We start from the raw sequence: 22,520 nt of genomic DNA, 5'->3' as shown, positions 1-22,520 counted from the left end.
GTGCTGTGTGTCCTGTGAAGAAATGGCCAGAATATGGGGAAAATATATTTCCATCTGATCTCCTTGTTCACAAATAAAGAATGTTTTTATGAATAAAATGAAGTTTGATATATTGTATACACAACTTTCCTTGTCTCTTGTAAAGCCCGCAACAGGGTAGAACGGTTTCAGGGATATCAAATTGTGTTTGTTACTACTGGGCAGCAATGAAATAATTAAATTAAATAAATAGAATTAGCATAATTAGCATTATGAACAATCGGCTCACCATGGCTATTGTATGTACAGTGACTCCAAAAAGTATTCCAGCAATGGTCTGAAATTGAATTTGCTGTAACTTCGTAGCTTTCTTTTAGCAGTCAGCTGCCTGTACAGTGCATCAGCTTGAGGTGGGTTTCAATATATTCTATTTGGTTTTGTGTATTGTATTATAATTTTAAAGATGAAGTTGTTTCAGAAGTCATTTTAATTGGTTCTTGACATTTTAATTGGTTCTTGACTTTGAGACTGCAGCTGGCACATTTTCATTGAAGTGCTAACTTTGATTGTGTTTTTTTGCAATGGGCCAAAGCTACTCAGAGCGGAAATGAGACAACCAGAACTCACTGACTTTGTTAATGCACTTGCCATCACTTTTTAAATGTCTCTTTTTATTTCATCATATGACATAGATAAACCTCGTACTTCCAGTCAACAAGACATGTTTAAGTCTAATGGAAGACTGTACCAACAGCCGGCAAATAATTACTTGACTCTGCAGATAGAGCATTTGGAAATGTCTGTGGAGGATCACGGGTATTGCAGCTGGAACTGCAATACCCGTGATCAATGTAATGGTAGACTGTAAACTGTCTAGATATTGTGTGATCAGTTCCCCAATATTTAACCACAGATATCATTTAATCACAGATATGGCATAAACTTCATTACAACACAAACTGGGACAGATTAAACGTTTGAGAATTAGTACTCACTTAACGGTGCTTTCTCAATAATAATAATAATAATAATAATAATAATAATAATAATAATAATAATAATAAAACACATTAAATTGGCACACTTATGTGACTACTATAACTCAACTGTTTATGACTATGGCCAAGAACGTGAGGCTGGTGCATCTGTGACAATACCAACCAGGCGTGCTTTTCCACAGCTCTCCCAGCGAATCCATGACCGGCTGGTCTTGTCAGCTGCAGTAAGATGTTATTTATGGCGATGGATATTCATAGACTGGGTTTAAAAAAATAAAAAATAAAAATTAATGACAATATTTGTGTTCCTCCCCCCCCCCCCCCCCCCCCCTTCAAAATCATGAAAGTAATTTAAATTAATAATAATTAAAAAAAAAAAACATAAAACAGTTCACTGCTGAGTGCTCGCTCAGTGATGCGTTTGCCAAAGTCTGGCTAGCGCTGTTTCCCGAGCTACAATTAATCTTACTTGACACTTCAATTACCGGGCAAATGAGCATCAAATTATTTTGTTGTCCTTGCGCGCCCTCTGTCCCGTTATCAGTACTATCAGTACAGTATTTGCTTCGATCCTAAAAGAAAGCAGCAATTTCTGGGCAGTTGCATCATCCCCGCTACGGTACTTACAGAGGAACCCAGCATATATCTCCACCCACTTGCTGTGGCTTTGTATTGCCACACTACACTCAGACGCACGTTGCGCTCCAGAGCACATTGGTTTCAGCCAGTCTTGTCAGACAGCCTAGCGCATCAGGCTTCTGTTCAGATTGCTCTCCTCACATTCTCTACCGTTAACCTGCGTGAAATGGAGAACACGAACGAAATTAACGGGCAAGCTGCCAACCACACGGAATACACCTTGCCTGCTGCGGAGGTAGATACAGATGCAAAAAAGGATGCGCAACTAACGGCTCAGGAGAAGTTTGTACGTTTTTTAAAAAGACATCTTTTGGTCATATTGACTGTGTCTGGCGTCCTGGCCGGTGTTGGTATCGGCATGGCAGTCAGGAACATGAACCTCACCCGAGCGCAAATGACTTATTTCGCCTTCCCTGGTGAGATGCTCCTGAGGATGCTGAAAATGATTATTCTTCCACTGGTCGTGTGTAGTTTGATTTCAGGTGCTGCTAGCCTGGACACTAGATCCCTAGGAAAACTAGGTGGAATTGCCATCGCTTACTTTTTGGTGACAACGCTTATAGCTTCTAGCATAGCAATAGCCCTTGCCTTCATTATCAAACCTGGAGTTGGTGCCGGTGCGCTGAATACGAACAGTCTAAGATTAACTGGCACAGTAACCAACAACAAAGAGACAGTCGACTCCTTTTTAGATCTTGCAAGGTAATACTTTATACTTTATATGATTTAAACCATTCTGCCACCTACCATGCCGTTTCTGCTTTGTCATGCAGCCAAGATATGTAGTATATAGGAAACATAATGCTAATCATCATTTGCAACGAGACTGCTAAATATCAATTTTATTTTCTTTTTTTGTTTCAGTGCGCCCATATGGTTTTCAAAGTAATGTTGTTGTTTTTTCATACTGTATTTGAGATGAAAAATAATAGCTTCATAGATGTTTTCTGTAAAACCCATAAACAAACGCCCGTTGGAAAAAAAAACATTTTTTAAAATGTATTTACGTTTTTCTTTTGCTTATATTATATAGCTTATGCTTTTTCTTGTGCTTTTTCTTTTGCTGGTCACGTTTTAAATACCCTACTGTTGCCTGTAGTATGAGTGGCATGGGTGTTAATTTCTCAAAGTTCCAAGATGGCTAAGCTTGTGAGGCTGCTGCTGAACCTACTGTTAGAGAATGTAAACAAACCGGTCTGGTTTCTGGTGAAGTAATTCTGCACAGTAAGGCAAACAAGACAATGAACACTTAACAGTCCCCAATGGATCATCCCTTGTGGATTCTACACCTCATTGTGGAGAAATCTGAGGGCAGTGCATGCAGTTCTATTAAAAACAAAACCTCCATTAATATGTCTCAGATAATGCAGCTTTTGCTAATTACAGTGCAGTTGTCTTTTAGCTAAATATTTGAACTTCCTTTGAAGGCCGTGAGTGGGTAAACTCCACATGTGAACAAATGGGCAGCTGATATCAGTGCAGAACACTGTCTGAAGGTCACAGTGTGTACGGGCATACGTGATGGGAGAACTTCCAGGTGCAAGGAAATGTACATTAATAAACTCTTTTAACTGGCTAGGCTGCACCAGGAACTGGGAAGGACTAGGGTCTATATAAGGATGTGAATTTTGCCTACAAGTGATGGCCAAAAATGAAATGTTGCAATCATTTAAAAATCTGATCGCCAACTTTAAACAGTATCATCTTTTATTTATTGACTGAAGACTAAATATGTTTAAATATGGCCGTCAAATAAAAGAAAATAGGATTTTTTTTTTTAAGTAGGAAATATTAACTTAAAATGAGCAAAACTGCACATATGGGCCTACAAAGGATTCAATAAAAACATAGACAAATAAGAATGTGGCAACAGACAAGTTTATTTCAGGAAAGTATACCCTATGATAGTTACATTAAAGGTGAAACAACTTCTATAGTAAATATATCATTTTTGGCTGTAAAAAATTCCATCTCTAGACCCTTGTCGTCCTTTATACATAGAGCAATGATAGCACAAGAAATGTGAATATGAGCTTGCATACATTACCAAGAGAGAGCAGTTCAGTCTCTATGCCCATCAAATCCTTTGCCTCCTCACTTTGGAATGTCCTGCAATGGTGATCATTTCCAATTGCCCTGAATTATACAGTACAATGGTCCACGGAGGGCTTGGCTGTAACCAAACTCATGTACCTGAGACCTAAACTGGATCTGAACCCACCTTCTTTTAACCCCTTCAACTCTTTACCACCTGGCACCTGTTCCAAAACTGTACATCACTGATACAATGCTAACATATTTTACTGTACACATTTAAATCAAGGATTTAAAAAACATTTTTAATCTCTCTTAAGCATACAGTTGTAGTCAAAAGTTTACATACCCCAAATGGAAATTTATAATTCCTCGAAAACAAATAATTGTAGGAAAAAACTTTTGTAGCAAAAGTTTTGCTTTTGTGGATGAGGAAAAAAAGTTACAAGAAATAGATGTATACAATTATTGATTTCAGCAATTTTTTTTGCAAAACTTCAAAAATGCTAATTCAATAGTATTCATACCCTGACTATTCTTCAATGCAAAATTGTTCCAGTTCATCCAATTTCCGGGGACTTCTCTTGTCCACAGCCTTCTTCAACTCATACCAAAGATTCTCAGTTGGATTTAGATTGGGACTTTGACTAGGCCATTCCAGAACCTTGATTTTATTCTTCTTAACCATTCTGAAGTAGATTTTGATGTGTGCTTTGGATCGTTGTTGTGTTGGAATGTCTAGTTGCACTTTAAACCAAGTTTTGTAGTGGAGGGATTATTGGCCAATATATTTTGGTATGCTATGGAATCCATTTTACCATGTATTGGAACTAAATTTCCTGTACCATTAGAGGAAAAACAGCCCCATAGAATGACATTACCACCTCCAAACTTTTTCCAAACTTAACAACTATCAGTGTGACCAAATAACTGAATTTTTGTTTCACTCCACAAAAACCTTTGACCAGAACTCATCTCCATCACTCAGATGCTGTTTTGCAAACTTTAAGTGATTGTCCTTGTGACGTTTTCTTAAGAGTGGCTTTTTCCTTGGCCTGCGACCATTGAGACCTTCACCATGCAATACTCGATCTATGGTTGAAATGGAAACCCCAGTCCCACATGCAGCCAATTCACTTTGAATATCTTTGGCGGTCAATCTCGGATTGTTATTAAGCTTCCTCACATTTCTTCTACTTGTTCTTGGTGAAAGAACCTTCTTTCTTCCAGACCGAGGAAGCGTTGTGACAGTACCATGAATCTTGTACTTTTTGATAATAGAAACAGTAGTTGAAATTGGGATACTCAAATGCTTGGAAATCTTCTTGTATCCTTCTCCAGCTTTATGACAAAAAATAATTTTCTTCAGATAGCTCTTTACTTTTTCCCATATTGACTTATTGGTAATGACAGCAATCATCCTATGCCTAACCCTTTTATACTCTCTAAGAATGTTCACCTACAATCCAGCATTTTCTAGACTTTTCTAGAATTAGGTTCTGCATTATCATATTGCAATATCTAGTGTCTTGTAGACAATACTATCGTAGCATCAAAGGGTATGAATCGTTTTGAATTAGCATTTTTTGAGTTTTGCAAAAAAAATGCTGAAATAAACAATTGTAGACATCTATTGTAGACATCTCCTCTCTGGTTAAACAAAACACTTCAAAAACAAAACAGCAAAAACAGCATCCAAGCTGGGCTATCACAGTGCTTGGACTGAAAGCACACCCTGCTGCTCTTAGCTTTTCCTAAACAAATCTCCCAACCAAAGTATCTGGCTCCCTTTATATACCATGTGACTGAGACTTGATTGATGATCAATTATTCAATCAACACCCAGCCACATTCCATATATGGATTTGGCAGGGATGGCATTAACCCCATCCCTGCCAAACTTAAATTCGAAATAATTAAACTTCATTTATAACCCACAAAAACTACACTATTTACACCTACAGGAGTTCTGCCCTGCCACGATATGTAATCATAAATACTGGTCATAAATAGCAGGCCTGATAAAGGTGGAAAAACAAGGTCAATATTTCTTCACATTGTATACAAAAATGCCACTCTGGTGTGAACCAAAACCCCTTCAGAAAGATAATTGAAGGGTGTTTTTGGGAGTCATGGGAGCATAATTGCTTGAATGCAAGGAAGATTATATGGGATAAAATCATGTTCTGAGAAGGCTGAAATCAGCTTTGAAGAGAACCCTAGCTCTTTGCCCTACGAGAGACTGAAACAATAAATGGGACACTGTCTGATCTGAAAGCGGGTCTTGGTTTTCACGTCGCTGCACAGCACAAACGGAAGCATAGCCAGCAGCTGGGCCTAAGGTCATGTACTACTAGCCATACAGATGAATTGCAATGAGAACACTTCTACGAACTACATAACTTTTCAATTGCAATGCGTTATCTGAACTGAGTTACGTCTGGTCAACGGAACTATTTCCAGTTGGAAAACTGCCGACAACAAAGATAATGCTGCAAGACTTGGAGATCAACATGAATTCTCGTGCATATTGATATGAATTACAACGAGAAACGGGTTTTGAAAATACTAATGCAAAGTAGACACTTTGTGTGATCAGCCATAATTAATATTAGTATATTAATGCTAATGATAATATTATAATGTATGCTAATGATGTTATTGTCGTTGTAATCGTTTGACTGAAATCAATGAACTGTATACTATTCACGCATATCTGTAACCAACATCCTTTCCTTTCTGTAATATTAGAATAATGTAGTGTACCCTTTTTATTCTTAAATAAATTATTATTTTATATTTCTGACACGTTGTGTGACTGTTGGTTATTATCAAGGGAATCCGAGTTCTACATGATCCTTACATATGGTATGTCTCATTTCTTACATTTTGACGTCCCTGAGAGGGTGACTAGAGACTAATATATATTTAAATAAACTGTATACCTAATTCACTACATACCTTTCTGGGAACCATTTCCAGTTACTAACGTTGCTGACGTATACATTGAACATGTCAGGCAATCTTGGCTCTTCCATTCCTCAATTCATTACAGGACTTCCAGACATTTTCCTAATTATTTAAATGACTCTGCTAAAAGTCTCACAATGGTTTGGTTTAGAACCTACCCCTGCACTATATTATGTCCTGTAGTTTAGAATGGTAGAGTTGTATGATGCATAAAACAAGCAAGCATAATAAAGAACAGAGAAATCTGGTCAGAATATTGTCAAAAAAGTACATGTGAATGCATTTTTGAAAGGCATGTTAAAATTAAAAATCATTGTTCAAATGTACAATTGTGATAATAGTATTCTACAACCTTTTAGGGTTATTATTGGCATTTTACAGTTGAATGCAATAAAAGTACAACAGTCTCAATGTGGTTTTCAGAAATATATGTATATGGTACTTATTGGTGGCACTACAGATTTCATAATTATACATTGGACCTAATCAATTTAAAGATGAGATATTCTCATATATGCCATGTGCTGAAGCGGGTGGTGGTTTTGTGTGGTTTGCCACACCGAGGGTGTGACCACCAAACTCATTTAATTTGTGATCCAATTCATTTTCTTCTTCCCCAGAAACCTGTTTCCTGCTAACCTTGTGGCCGCAGCCTTTCGATCGGTAAGACTGCTCACTGTTATTTCTTCCAATCAGTTCAGCAGACAGGGAGACAATGATCATGTTATTCCTGATGTAGAACCTTATAATAAACCACAGTAAAATAGGCATGCTTGCAAATTGTGGGAGCCAAATATAAGCGTGGTAGGTGAGTCAGTCTTCTCAAGACAGATACATCACATTATATCGTACCCTTGACTGCCACTATAGCTAACATGTTTGTCGAATGTCATTCTGCATTGGTAGTAAATGCACTGGTAAAAAGTAAAGTCTTTTTCAATGGTTATATGACTTCTCACCAAAATATTGTATTTTAGTACTTCTATGTATGAATACCTACCTAGTTAGTGTACATAACCCAGTTTCCCTTGCAGAACTATCAAGCCTGGCTGATAGATTTCACTGTTGAAGAAAGAGCTGAAAAAAAGCTGAAAAATGTGTGTGCTTCACTTGGTGTGGCACAGAAGGAGTTCCTGTGGGGGTTTCAGATAGTTCTGGGATGTGGGCCCTCACTGCTGGCTGAGCTGGCAGGGAGACTGCTCTGTGTCTGTGTTGTTAGGAGTATCCAGGGGCGATGTGCTTTCAAACCCAGGGGTTGTTAACTGAGGCTGTCAGGACTGCTAGACCCTCTCTGGTACAATTGTGAGAGCAAACCAGATTCCATTCACTGTTCTATAGCAACGTCTTTCCATCCCTTTCCAGCTCCCAGACCCCAGTCCCCATTATCCCAGTCTTCAGAGAACTAAGCCCCCTATTCACTGTCCTGCAACAAAACAAAACACTGGCTGATGGGAGCTATAATGAATGCTTTGCCGCACAGTCTAGGATTTGGCAGCAGACCACGGTGCTTCTATAAAGAAATTGTGTCTTGCTTTTTTGTGAAATATTTTCCTCTGGTCTCTGTCTTTCTATATGAAATGAATGCATAAACAAGGATTGGACAGAATAATAGGAACACCTGCCAATAGGGCCATCAACCAGAACAGCACTGATTCTGTATGACAATAGTTATTATATGTTTTGATCCGATATTTCAATTTATGGAGGTTTTATTTATTACAGAATACATTACATAAATAAATATCACAAATATCAATAAATAGTTTTTTTTTTTTAAACTTTCTGTTAGATCTCTGTACAATATTATTACAGGCATTGCATAGAGAAAGATTTGGAACTATTGCATTAATGGCCTTCCAGCTTTCTACTGGCTTAAAGTGATTGTAACTAATACATTAATTTATGAAATCTTACTTGTGCTTTTCTTTTCATTATATAGGTTTATTATGCTAGCATAGCAACATAGAAAAAGCCAATCAATATTTTACATCTTAACAAAGGAGGCTTTGAGAAAATTAACAGCTCTAACGGTGTGTGTATCTTGTGTGAGTAATGTTGTCTTTAAAAGTAAGTAAAATTAAAATAAAATTTTGGTCCTAATTATATATTTAAATGGTGGTGGTAATTAGAGACACCTCTGTTTTGAAAAATTGAATAGACCTCTATGGGTGTTAACAAAACCTAAACAAGTAAAAACCAGTGGTTTAAAACCAGGAAGCAGCATCATTTTTTAATTATATAGAGGTGTATTTGAAATATCCCCACACCCCAATTTACAGTATAAAAAACAGAATTGAACCAAAATATCTTAACCACTAGAAAAAGTATACCAATGAAAATGTTACTAGTACTAATAAGTAAAAAAAAATGGTTATCACTTCTTTAAAACAGCTTAGAACTTCACTTAATTAAAGTCCTTACAATGTGTATTTTATAGTCTAATTATGCTGAGGCAGATTTACTAAGTGTGTGGTCCAGTGCAAAGTGTATCACAGTTTTTAGGACAAGCAGTTTTTGAAGTTATTTTTACAGAAAGCAAATAGGTCTGATTTTCTTTTGTTTACACTGAAATCTGCTACAATATGTGCAAATAGAAACTCATTTTGACTGTAAGCTCTAAAGTTCAAAGATAACTGTACATATCCGACAGTGCACGCCACAGTTTATGAAGTGTGGACAATAAGCAAAGATCCAGGAAAGACAAAACTCAAACAGTAAAGAATACAAAGTACACATGATACAGGGTATTACTGTGACTGGAGTTTAACATCAGCAATCAACAGATACAGTCAAATAAACATCCTTATCAGGAGTTCAGAACAACTCCACCGCCCCAACACAGAAATTAAATATTTCCAAAGAATGTTTCTTCACTTTAAACAAAACTATCGTAGGGTATATTTTTAGAAATTAACTTGTCTGCTACCACATTCTTATTTTTTTCCATGTGTATTGAATCCTACATAGGTTGACTTGTTCAATTATGCTAATTACTCTGCATATTTTTTTATATGAGCTCCATCTTTACCAACTTCAGTCTTCAGTAAGTTATTAGAGTAACCAGCGCTCACATAAGAAAATAATAATAATGTGGAAACAACTTTAATGGAACTGCCATCATCTTACATATTTCATTTTTGGCCTATAGTTATTAATATTTATTGATGGTCATGCAACATTTGGTTTCAGGGCCTACCATCTGGACAACTGGATGAGGCAGAGGACCTTCTATTACAGATTAGATCAGCCAAAGGGTAGTTTTATGATTGGAGATTGGGGAGACAGAGGGATGCAAATGAATCAATTACAAAAAAGAACGAGTTACTGATTGGCGACGGAATGTGTGTAGGGGGCAGTCCTTCCTTATAAACTACATTTATTAAAATCAGGACGTCCATCTGAAAAAAAGCCTGTATTGATAGAAGAAAGAAGTAAACGTTTTGTTGTTGTCATTGACTACAGCTAGGAGAGCACTGTTACATATTGCATAGTGTGAAAACACAATGCTTAATTGAATTCACCAGATTTAACATTTGTCATTTGATGCCTTTACATTACACACAATGCAAAATACCAGTGAAGGGTAAATAAACTTGATACATGAAGAGACTTTCTTCTGTAACTTCAAACACAATCTTATCCCTGTATAGAGCAGGACCCAGCATGCTGAGTAAGCACCCTCGGTCAGAAAGACGCTATGCTCTGAAAAACTAAAAAAATAAAGACGCTATGCTCTGAAAAACTAAAAAAATAAAGACACTATGCTCTGAAAAACGAAAAAATAAAGACACTATGCTCTAATGCTCTGACAAACAAAAAAAAAATATCATAAATCACAATTACATATGCATCTGTTTTTTTGTTTTTTTTTACAGTATGCAACCGACTACAAGACTGTCTCGATTGGAAATGCCACTGCTGGAAATCTAACTTATGAAAAGGTATGTTATATTTTAATTAAAGAGGCAAAATAACCCATCAACAACTGATCACCAATAGCAATGCAGTGGGACTTCTTTTGATGTCCATTGGTTCTGTGATAAATGCCAACGGCAGCTGAAATGGTATCTCAGTCTAGGGAAAATAAGTACAGTAAGTTTTCAGTTTAGGCTGTGACACAGAGCTTCTACCCAAGCATCACGTAACCCCTGAGATGAGCAGGTAACAAAACAGAACATGTTATAAAAAAATCCAATTCAGATTCAAGAGAGGACAGAAGCTCTGTTTCTACCTTTTTATTTTAAAATTATTTGGTAAATGGGTTCAATTGTTATCTATGTCTTTCTCCCGTCTACTTCTGAAACTTGCAGTGGTTACAATCAATCAATGCAAATCAATGCATTGGCTAGAAACAGGGATGGATGAGAGACTGACATTGATGCCTCTTGACATTGTTTAATTAACACGCTGTTTGTATTTGTATTGTGTTAAAGGACACCTGCCATCATCTAATATTCAGCTAGCACAGATCCATCGCTGGTCAGAGCAGTAAACAGTAGCTTCTCCCTACTGCTTTGAAACTTGTGCTAGCAACTGCATCACACTATTGATCCCTGACTGGATTGACCACCTTGGCCATTAGTTTAAAACTAGGAGTGTCTGCTTCCCTGCTTTAGGGCATATTAAAAACCAGCACAACCAAAATAGGTCATTAAACCCATAATAAATATTCAATACTTTTTTTTCCGATTAGATTCACACATGTGTTCCTATCTTTAAGATTCCATTTAGGTTAGATACTATTTGTTATTATTATTAGAGGTTTGAGGGAAAAATAAATGAAAATGAAGACAATAATTTAACGAGCATATATTTTCTGTGATTTTTTTTTATCTTAGATTTATACATTGTTATCTGAAAGAGCAGCTTGGTATGGGTATGGAATATGTATAGACTCACTTTCTATCATTTTCTGTCTAATTGATCTCTTCCAGATGACTTTTTAAGTTTGAAATTCTCCAGTGACCTCAATAACAAACCTCAAAGGACATCTGGTATATCCGAGTAGCGGTGTTAGATTCTGTTTAATTTCATAAACGTTTAAACTGAAGATTGAACACATTGAGTTTAAAGTAAATAGAACTATGAAGACTACATGTGTACAGTCCTAATGCAGATATCGATGACTATGAATTAATACTGAATATTAAATAGATATGCTTACACTGTAGTTGCTACCACTGTATAAACATCAAGGCCAACACCTATATTTTACATGCATATTTCTGTGAGCGGTTTAGACACAACCATTAATCATTAACCATTAACCTGTCCCCCTGCAACTACATGCTCCTATGCAACCACATTTGTTTAAATGTTGTTATACTGCCACTAGAGATAGAGTTGCAGGGGGACATTTTAATGGTTACACTGTGATGGTTACAAGGATGCTTTAAATGAGCTTTAAAAAATCACCAGGATGTGAGAACTGAAAGTGAAAATGCTGCAAAGTGAATCTAAACCGCAAGAAGAGTACAGAAGTTTAAATAGCTCTAATAGTTGCTCTTTACCCCATCACATGGACATTTTACACATTACACTAAAATACAATAATTAACCCTTCTAGATTAATAATACCCTCATCCGAATTCCTGCCAGGTTTCTATAGACTCGCAAAAAATTTAAACCCAAAACAAGCAGCCGATCTGATGATAGTGTTCATGGTTGTGGTGTGAAATGACTTCCTGAGAATGACACAGTGTGTGATGAGAGCTCAGTTTAGACACCTCTGGGTATTAGTCTCGTCCCAGAGGCATTGTGCATGGCCTTTGGGAGTCACTCACTGTACAAAATGAGATTAGGTTAATTTGCTACCAGGGTGTTTGTGCAGTGTTGGTTTTGAATAGGGGAGCTGTTACTGTAGATTTTCAAGGGTTAATTAACCCAACTTTCTACAAAAACAGTTATAAAATAACATTTACAAATTACTATTATATTAGCATGCATTCATTATTTGCTTTCTGGACTATCTCTACTACGTCTATTATTATTATTATTAATAATAATAATAATAATAATAATAATAATAATAATAATAATAATAATAATAATAATATTCCATGACAGACTGCTTTATTACTATCACTATAATGGGGCGGGGGAAGTCATGAGTAAGTCAATCAGAAAGAACATACATGTTATCACTAGCACATGGCTTCTCAGGTCATAGTCTGGTATGTCACCTGGTAGTCTGTTTGTAAATCTATTAATGTTCTAGAAACATTTATTGTTTCTGACACAATCTTACACCCTGTCTGCATTTTCAACCAATTCAATCTCCTTTTTGATTACTGTGTTGAAGATCAGTTTCTCTCTCATCTTCACTTCTTCTGCTTTACTGATGGGGTTGGAGCTGTTGTATTAGTATGAGGAGGCTGTGTGGTCCAGTGGTTAAAGACAAGGGCTTGTAACCAGGAGGTCCCCTGTTCAAATCTCCACCTCAGCCGCTGACTCATTGTGTGACCCTGACCAAGTCATTTAACCTCCTTGTGCTCCGTCTTTTGGGTGAGACGTAGTTGTAAGTGAATCTGTAGGTGATGTATAGTTCACACACCCTAGTGTCTGTAAGTCGCCTTGGATAAAGGTGTCTGCTAAATAAACTAATAATAATAATTAGGAGTGTATTTCCTTGTCTGCATCATTCTCTGTCTTTTGTAGCATTTCCATTTCTTCTAATTGGTGTGCAATCACAGTCCCAAAAAGTCTGCCTAATTGTTTAATCCCAATTTCAGATAATACCAAGCGCTGTAATCTTTTGTACACTGGTTAAGACTCTCATTTGGGGAGTGTGTGGTCGCTGGTTTACTCCAGTCTGTTACATACTGTATGCAAACAGCATTACAGTATTAAACATTGCAGACTATGTCAAAATATCTCATGTTTTCTTCTACAGATACCCACTGGCTCAGAGATAGATGGCATGAACATCCTCGGCCTAGTCCTGTTTGCCATTGTGTTCGGAATAGCTCTAAGAAAACTTGGACCTGAAGGGGAAGATTTAATAAAATTTTTCAACTCTTTTAATGAAGCAACAATGGTCCTTGTATCTTGGATCATGTGGTAAGTACCTAATAAATTAATTTTAGTTTATTTTCATGCACTTTATCACAGTAAGCAAAAGTGAACTAAAATACTATTGAGCCAAGGCTCTGCTGAAACTATACCCCATACCTTCTCCTATTGACAACTGGAATTGCTTGCTCGTTGGTCGGCCCAAACCATCTTTTTCAAAACTTCACCACAAAAACATAAACTTTTCAAGTTGTTCTTTTTAACCTAGAAGAGTATCTTTGTCCTTTGTATTGTCCAGTAAGATTGGACCGTCATTAACTTCTGGCCATATGAATGATACAAATCACATGCTTTTTAACACATCCTTTTTTATTTGAAGTTCACAAACCGTTTGATCAGAGATGCAGGTGTTAAAGCCTCTTCCAGGACATGCCCCCACCCTTTCATGATAGCCTGGCTCAATGCCTAGACTCTTCCAAGTACAGGAGACAAAAAAATTAGTGCAGATCAGAACGGATGTGGCTGCGTAAAAAGGATTATACATAGCTACAGCACCTGAGAATAAGCTGGTGGAGATTTTCTGAGATCAAAGCTGACTTGTACATACCACCAAAAGCCTCATTTCAGTAAGGCTACTACATTTTCATTAGTGTACGGTACCATTCTATGTTTTTTTCTTGAAAATCCACCTTTACTATACATTTTATTATACGCAACAACAAGAAGAAGTAGAAGTTTTCAGAGATTGAGTTTTTTTTAATGGCACTGGCTCTTAAGGACTGTACATGCTTCTTACTATATTGTCACGACAATGCCCCTGCTTTGAGCTGTGTGTCAATGGGGTAAGAGTTCATAATCATGTTTCAGGGCAGCACATCTTGCGGATGGATAGCCAAGCAGAGTTGATTCAAAGTATTTCAAATTGATTTGCATGCTACATTCTGTGGCAAAATTGAATTATATGAACCATAACAGCTTTTGTTATCTTATGGTGTGAAGCAGCTCCCCTGCTGTGCTACAAAGGTATATGGACCTGTAAAAAAAGTGTGATTTTACTTTGCCGTGATTCTTATTATTACATAATTAAGAGCATAACACAGATATCAGGTTAACATCATTTATTATCATTCAAATACAACAAACATTGATTCAAAGCAGTTATTGCAACATATATCTCTAGACAAAATATACAAGTCTATTAGTCCTCAATATCAGCATAGTGCGATCAATACTGGGATCTCCAAAATCTCCACCAGCTTATTCTCAGGTGCTGTAGCTATGTTTAATCCTTTTTATGCAGCCACATCCGTTCTGATATTGGGAGCCCTCTTTCAGGTCTGGATGGAGGCCTTACATTCCAGGTAATCTTTTATATTCACTAACCACTTGTTAAGCTTACATCCTATGCGCGTTCTAAGCTAATTGGTTACATTGTGTCAGGGCCTATGACGAACTGTTGCTATATAGATAATCATATTTCTAAAATCACCACACATTAAAGCTTGCTTTTTCCAGTTATTCTTGGCATACAAGTTGCAGGACACTCATGAGTTACATTTCCCACAGTTTGAGGAGTTTAAAACAAAGACAGTTATTAAGCAGCAAAGCACTAAGACATTCTTGGCCTTGAGTCTTTATCTAGCATTCAGAGTAACAGAAACAGAAAGGCTCTTTGTTTATAGCTTCTCTCTTTGGTCTGTACCCCCACCTGTTCCCAGCCATCTCCAGCTTGCATAGATATTCTTATCTTAGCTTCTACTTTCTTGCCACATTCTTTAAAATAACTCTTCAGGTCTTCACCAGCTTCTTACTTTTTCATTTGAAGCATGTTAATCTTAGAGGTCTAGAGCTGTACTGTAGGCCAGAACCAAGAAATGGAAATGGTCAGCAAAATGCATTTAGTACTGTACCACCCTGTTGACAGCAAGCTGTTTGTGGTAATTTCCTGGTTGACAAATGAAAGTGTTAATTTGTGTATTTCATTTCTAACAGGTACGTGCCCATTGGTATAATGTTCCTAGTTGGCAGCAAACTTGTGGAGATGGAAGATGTAGTCCTCCTTGTCACTAGTCTGGGAAAGTATATATTTGCATCAATACTGGGGCACCTTATCCATGGAGGAATAGTTCTGCCTCTTATCTACTTTGGATTTACTCGAAAAAATCCCTTCAGCTTTCTCTCAGGGCTCATCACACCTTTCACAACTGCTTTTGCCACATGTTCCAGGTTTGTAAAGTGTTCATACAATGTAGATTACCGTAGTTTACACACAGTCTTCATTATCTTTATACTCTTATAACAGAGGTACACACTTGTGGCTCATTCAATACATACCAGTCCAGGATCTTTAATATTGGATTGATCTATCCATCTTTTAAGTACACATAGCTTTCTCAATAGAATTCTATAAAATGAATCTATCAGTTGTGTCCCCAATTTTGTTAGAAACCTATAACTATGCATTTGAAACAAAAAAATCAATGCATTTAGCAAATATTACTCTTATCCCCAAACCAAATATAGACCTCTTAGATTGTAGAAATTACAGACCAGTATCACTTTTACATTATGATTTTAAGATTCTCTCTCATATCTTAGCAAATTGGCTTAAAAATGTAATGGACGATATTAAACATCCAGATCAAGTAAGTTTTTTTGAAAAATAGATTTTCAACAAAACATATCCGGAATTTGTTAACTTTATCAAACAGAGATAGCAACATTCCTATTGCGGCTGTTTCTCAAGATGCTGAGAAAGCCTTTGATAAATAAAAATGGAATTACATACTTTCTATAGGAAAATTTGGTTTTGGGACAAATTTTCAGAAATGGGTCAAAATATTGTACAACAACCCTCTTGCTAGAATGGCTACTGGTGGAGACATATCAGATCCAATTATTTTAGAAGGGGGTATGGATGTCCTTTACCTCCACTGCTATTTATAACTGGCTTAGAACCTTTAGCAGCTAGCCTTGGACATAATGAGAGAATTCCAGGAATAGGCCTCCCTAATTCTTGTCAAAAAATGATGCTTTATGTAGATGACAACCTGTTAACAATCAAAAATTCATCAAAAAAAAAAATTCATCAAAAAAAAAATTAACACAAAGGAGAAAAAGTTATTTGTAATTATGGTATCCCACTGCTTTTGTTCAGCCTCACAGGCTTCCTTGTACTTTCATAATTTATAATGAATTGACCATTTACTGAGAACAAGTCTTCTATAGATTTAGATAGATAGATATTCAAATCTGTCGTTTCTTTGTCTATCTTAAGAACAGCACTATGACAGAACCAAAAAATAATCACGTACGCTACAGTATGTTTTGATCGTGACAACCTACATCACATTAATATTGGTTACACGATCGCACTCCGTATTTGTACACAATTATCCCTGTTAACAATATGACATTTTCGCAGTAAATGGTCAGTTAGTTACAAATTATGAATCTACCATGTCAGTATGTAAAATGGAACCAACTCCCCAGTAATGTTGTTGAAGCTAACACCCTGGGATCCTTCAAGAAACTGCTTGATGAGATTCTGGGATCAATAAGCTACTAACAACCAAACGAGCAAGATGGGCTGAATGGCCTCCTCTCGTTTGTAAACTTTCTTATGTTCTTATGGCTAAAATAGCTTCATTTTAATGTTCTTGACAGTTCTGCAACTCTTCCTTCCATGATCAAGTGCATCGAGGATAATAACGGTGTTGACAAGAGGATCAGCCGCTTCATCCTGCCCATTGGCGCCACGGTCAACATGGATGGGGCTGCCATTTTCCAGTGCATTGCTGCTGTCTTCATTGCCCAGTTAAACAATGTCGAGCTAAATGCCGGGCAGATCTTTACCATTCTGTACGTAGAACCCTGAGCATCTAACTGACTGCTAGAGTCATAGCTAACAAAGGAATTCCATAAACCATAGCTGCTGAAAACATCCATTCACTAGATAGGCCTCAAATGGGTAGTTTTCAAAGAAATGTTACCAGAAACATTAGTGTTTGGAGCCAGCTGTTTTGGAAACGTAAAGTGTTTGTAGCTGACATATAGTAATAATTTCCTTCCTTACCTGTTGTCCACTTCCATTGGCTATGTAGGTCTCAATTGGGCAGTTTGTACAGTGCATGCTGTTTCATCAGTATAACAGTTTATTTGTTTTCTTACATTCTCCATACTTTGTGTATTCACAAAAATATCTATGTTATATACATGCTTTTAGCATTTAACTATGATGTTAACCCATTTGCACTGACCTGACCTGAAGTTGTCACTAATCCAGAAAAATCCAATCCAGCAAACCCCGATTTGTTCACCCTAATTTAGAAATGGGTTATGGGTTATATTTTAAAATGTGGTCTTTAAATGAGGTCTTGGAAATCACTAAGCAAACTAGTTCACATTATTAGTAATAGCTGTAAGTTGGGGGTATTGAATAGGCTCATACATTTTGATAAGCACTAATAAGCAGATTCTATGTATTTCTGGTTCCAGTGTTACTGCAACGGCCTCCAGTGTAGGAGCAGCCGGGATCCCAGCTGGAGGGATCATCACTATCGCAATCATTCTGGAGGCAATTGGCCTGCCAACCAACGACCTGTCTCTCATGTTAGCTGTCGACTGGATTGTGTAAGTGTGGCAAAGTGGCTGCTGAGTAGAAACAGGTGCAGAGGTGATGCAGTGCAGGAATAATCACACAAAAGGAAACTATTATCTGGTTTGGAAAAGGGGGCTTTATTTTGTAAAACTCCCGGCGACCAAACAATAATCCTCCGGCAATACACACCAATGTGTAAAACACGGAAGGAAACTATAATAATGGTTTGCAAAACCAAATAATAATAACACGTTATCCGCCCCACAATTATACTAAACATGGTCACCAGTCCGGGTGTGTGCAGTAGTGCTCGGGTGAGTGATAACAATAAACAGTGACTGTGGTGTTGTTGTTCCGGGTAGTGCTGGCCCAAGGCGACGTGTTAGCTGTCTAGTGAATTTACAAACAAAAGACAATTACTAACAGTGCTACAAACAAACAAAACACTTACAAACTCTTTGTTTTTTTACAATTGTATTTGGGAACTCTCCCGGTCCTTCCAGTTCCGTGCTTCTCTGAACCAAGCAAAGGAAAAGATTTATGATCCTCCGTCCCCTTTATGCTATCACGCATGACCCCTTGGTAAATGATTGCAGATGTTTCTACTGTCTGCAGCTGCTACATCGTTTCCCTTCCGGGTCAATGCGTTCCTGCAACGGAGTCTCGCCTTATTCCAGACTGACCGACTTCCCGGCCCGGGGAAAGAACTGTCAGGTCGGCCCGTCCAAAGCCTTCCGCTTTCGCTGCTTAGCGCCCTCACATGTCGGGAGGGAGATTTACAACCAAAACTCATTATATTTCTGTCACAGTAAGTTATTGCACATTCAAATAGAAAACAATTTGTAGATTTATATATATATACACACGAGCACAAGCCCCCACTGTATAACAGTGTAGTCAGGAGCTATAGTTACAATACTGTGCTATCCTGCCTTATTACTAAATTGTAATTGTATCTCAAACATAGTACACTTTCTTCACCCTGAGGAGCTCAAATTAAACTCTATTAAAAACGTATTCTGTCCCGAACACTTGCTGACTGGATTACTACAGTGCCACATATATGAATACTACAGTATAATGCTTATGATACTACTGGACATTTTACACGTAACACAAAAAATTGTGAATCACCTCCTTATTGCAGAACACCAATGGCTTAGAATTTACAATTTGCTGTTCTTATAGCAATACCCAGAACTGATCAGCAGGTTCCAGAACAATATAAGTATGCAGGCTTTCAAAAAAACAAAAAAACGCATGCTCAATTGCCTATGATTATGGTTTTATAAACGACTTTTTCCATTTTAAAAGGGTCAAAATGTTTGTATTTTTGTTACCAAAATGAATCACCACTCTATAGTAAATAGCATTGAAACAGTACCCCTGGAATTTAACATGATTGTGTGACACAGTAAGTTTTGTTTTCCAGAGACCGGACTACTACTGTAGTAAATGTAGAAGGAGACGCTTTGGGAGCAGGAATCCTCCACCACATCAACCAACAGGAAATGAAGAAGCAAGCCGAGCTGGAGACTGTGCGAGTGGAAGCTATACCCAACATCAAGTCTGAGGAGGAGACGTCCCCGCTGGTCACTCACCAGAACATGGGGGTCATGCCTTCCAGAAAGGGAGACTTGGAGTCTGTGCTATGAACTTTGAACCCCTTCCCTTGACATCAGACAACTGTTGTGTGACTGACGTCGGACAGACACCATTTTATACGTTTTTTCATCCAGGTTTAAAAGGTTACAAAGATGTATTTCTTACCACCTGGTATACATTTTTTTCTCCTGCTACTTTTATAAATGAAGTGTCATAGCCATGTAGGTAATCACGCTAAACATCCCTGTGTTTACAGATGTGTCAGTCTGAGGTATAATCAGTGTGAAGGGCTTTACAATGGTTGTGAAGGAGTGTTGTGAGGGTCAGTAATGGGTTGAAAAGCATTTTATTATTGTAAAGAAGAGGAAAAATGGCAGTACTGAAACCCATGTTTCCCCTCTAAAGAAATCTTCTAAAGTGATTTATCTTTTCACATCTGGCATGTGGCTTGATTTTGCATGTTAATTAAAGTGTCCCAAGCTCAAACCAAGTAAAAGGAAAGCAGACACCAGGTGAATTTCATTGGTATGCAAAGTAAACCACTACCACATTTAAAAAAATAAACTTAAAAGGTGTTATCTTTTCCTCCAGTACAATGCTTGCATTGTTTTTCTTTGTCAAAGGAAAAAGGAAACCACTAGAAAGTACTTAAAATGTTTTTTCTTTGAATGTTTGTTTGTTTTTATGAAAGTTTATGATGCTGAAAATTTGTGAACCTCTTGTTGTATCAATCTGGGGGCTGGGATGGGGCAGACCCCCTTTGAAGTTGATTTAGTTTTTTTTTTTTTTTAATGTTTCTGAAGCTAAGTCAGTCTGGATTGGAACAGGTTTGGCATGTCTTAGAAGCTCATTGTTGAATGGTGAGTGCTAAACATGGCTTTAACATGAATTGTCTCACCTCTTATTAGAATTATCTCCAGGACCCCAATTATTGTAATGAATATCGTAACGTGATACGTTACCAGAAAAAAAAAAAGTGTAAACTGCATTTTACTTTAATAATCTGCAGTCATTATATTGGTAAGAAAGGTAATACAATTGATTTTAAAGCCTTGGTTGTCACTGGATATGATATGTGTACTGAATAGAGAATAATTTGGTATCAAACACAGAAGTCTTCTTTGTTCATAGGTGTTGGTGATATAAACATTTATAACATGTGGTAAACCCTTTTATTGATGTGATACAACCATCTGAGATTTCTTACGAGTCCCTTATCATCTGTATTTAGTCTTCCAGTCTTTTTGCACTTTGAATTGGATGAAGCCCAATCCTCCCACAACTTTGTAGATGAACTACCTGTGGGCAGTTATTAGGAAACCACCTCACCCTTCCAGTGTGCAGGACAGGGAGGTTTAGGTTACAGGTGTACAGTAGTTGCACAGGGAGTGCACCTACAATGTGGCTGGATAGATGGGCCTTACCAAAGTCAAAGTGAAAATAAAGTCGGTAAAGCTAAATGTCTACAAAAAAAATTATAGGGACTATCAAGAAAGTTGTCAGCTAAGAAAAATATTTTAAAAGTGGATATTAAACCTTTAATAAGTGGATTTGCCCTTATTAAGCTTCAGATTATGGTTTTATAAACGACCTTTTCCATTTTAAAAGGGTCAAAATGTTTGTATTTTTGTTACCAAAATGAATCACCACTCTATAATAAATAGCATTGAAACAGATATGAGAAACTTCCTAGCTTGTATTTATGTAATACATTGCTCAGTGCTTGTTGAATGCATGTTATAATACAATATATGTATTGTATATACCACCACTAGCAAAGATGAAGGATCATGCAGCTTTCATCATCTCTTTATTATTTTGATCCAGTAGGTGGTGCTATTTTTCAAGAAATGTTATCAGTACATTGAGCTTTTTACTAATGTTTATGGAGCTTTTAGTACACCCTTTTTTAAACAGTACAGCAAAACATTACCATATAGTGGAAGGACCGTGCTGTATTTATGATAGATAGAAGCAACAACTACTGTATATGGGGGCTTGGCGGTCCAGTAGTTAAAGAAAGGGGCTTGTTATCAGGAGTTTCAAGGTTCAATCCCAACTCAGCCAGTGACACTGCATGTGACCCTGAGCAAGTCACTTAACCTCCTTGTGCTCTGTCCTTCAGATGAGACGTAAAACGAGGTCCTATTGTAAGTGACTCTGCAGCAGTAGCTGTGATGCATAGTTTAACCCCAAGTCTCTGTAAGTTGCTTTGTATCAGAGTGTCTGCTAAATAATAATAATTTGAAATCCTTAGTTTATAACTGTAACTAATTCAAGTGTAATGTTTCACGCACCAGCCCTAATAAATAGGTTCACTTTTTTTCCGTGAAGTGAGTTCATTCGGTTGCAAATTCAGATCTAAAATCATATAGTTCGGGCCGTGTTCTTGTAACCCTGTTTTTAGTAAATGTACTCAGATCGGTGTTTCTTCTTGTAACCCTGTTTTTAGTTCTTCTGTGCTGTCAGTTTGTCAGCTGCTTTTGAGAACAATAAATCAGTCAAACAATTAGATTTTTTTCTTTATTTCCTTGCTCAAAAAACAATGACACCCTGTGGAAATGTGAAGCATACATGGTTAACACCTTGAAAACCCCAAATCTCCCACAGTCACCTGTTACAGGTGAACCCTGATACCACACAAGCCAGCTGAATCTCAGGTCTCTTTTGAACTATTTCTTTGT

The 22,520-nt window shown here is 37.2% G+C and overlaps 1 protein-coding gene across 1 annotated transcript; it reads left to right on the top strand.

The window, feature by feature from the left end:
• The first annotated feature begins 1,618 nt into the window (after positions 1-1,618).
• LOC117402344 (neutral amino acid transporter A-like) lies at positions 1,619-22,345 on the top strand. The gene is made up of 8 exons (XM_034003398.3): positions 1,619-2,318; positions 7,241-7,283; positions 10,496-10,561; positions 13,513-13,679; positions 15,624-15,857; positions 17,298-17,492; positions 18,129-18,263; positions 19,664-22,345. The coding sequence occupies exons 1-8, from the start codon at positions 1,783-1,785 to the stop codon at positions 19,884-19,886; spliced, it is 1,599 nt and encodes a 532-aa protein (XP_033859289.3). The 5' UTR covers positions 1,619-1,782; the 3' UTR covers positions 19,887-22,345.
• Positions 22,346-22,520: the final 175 nt, after the last annotated feature.

The sequence above is a fragment of the Acipenser ruthenus genome, chromosome 5 (assembly GCF_902713425.1).
Source record: "Acipenser ruthenus chromosome 5, fAciRut3.2 maternal haplotype, whole genome shotgun sequence".
In the NCBI taxonomy this organism is placed as follows: domain Eukaryota; kingdom Metazoa; phylum Chordata; class Actinopteri; order Acipenseriformes; family Acipenseridae; genus Acipenser; species Acipenser ruthenus.
The sequence above is the reverse complement of the archived record's forward strand: the minus strand, read 5'-3'. Positions and strand labels throughout refer to the sequence as shown.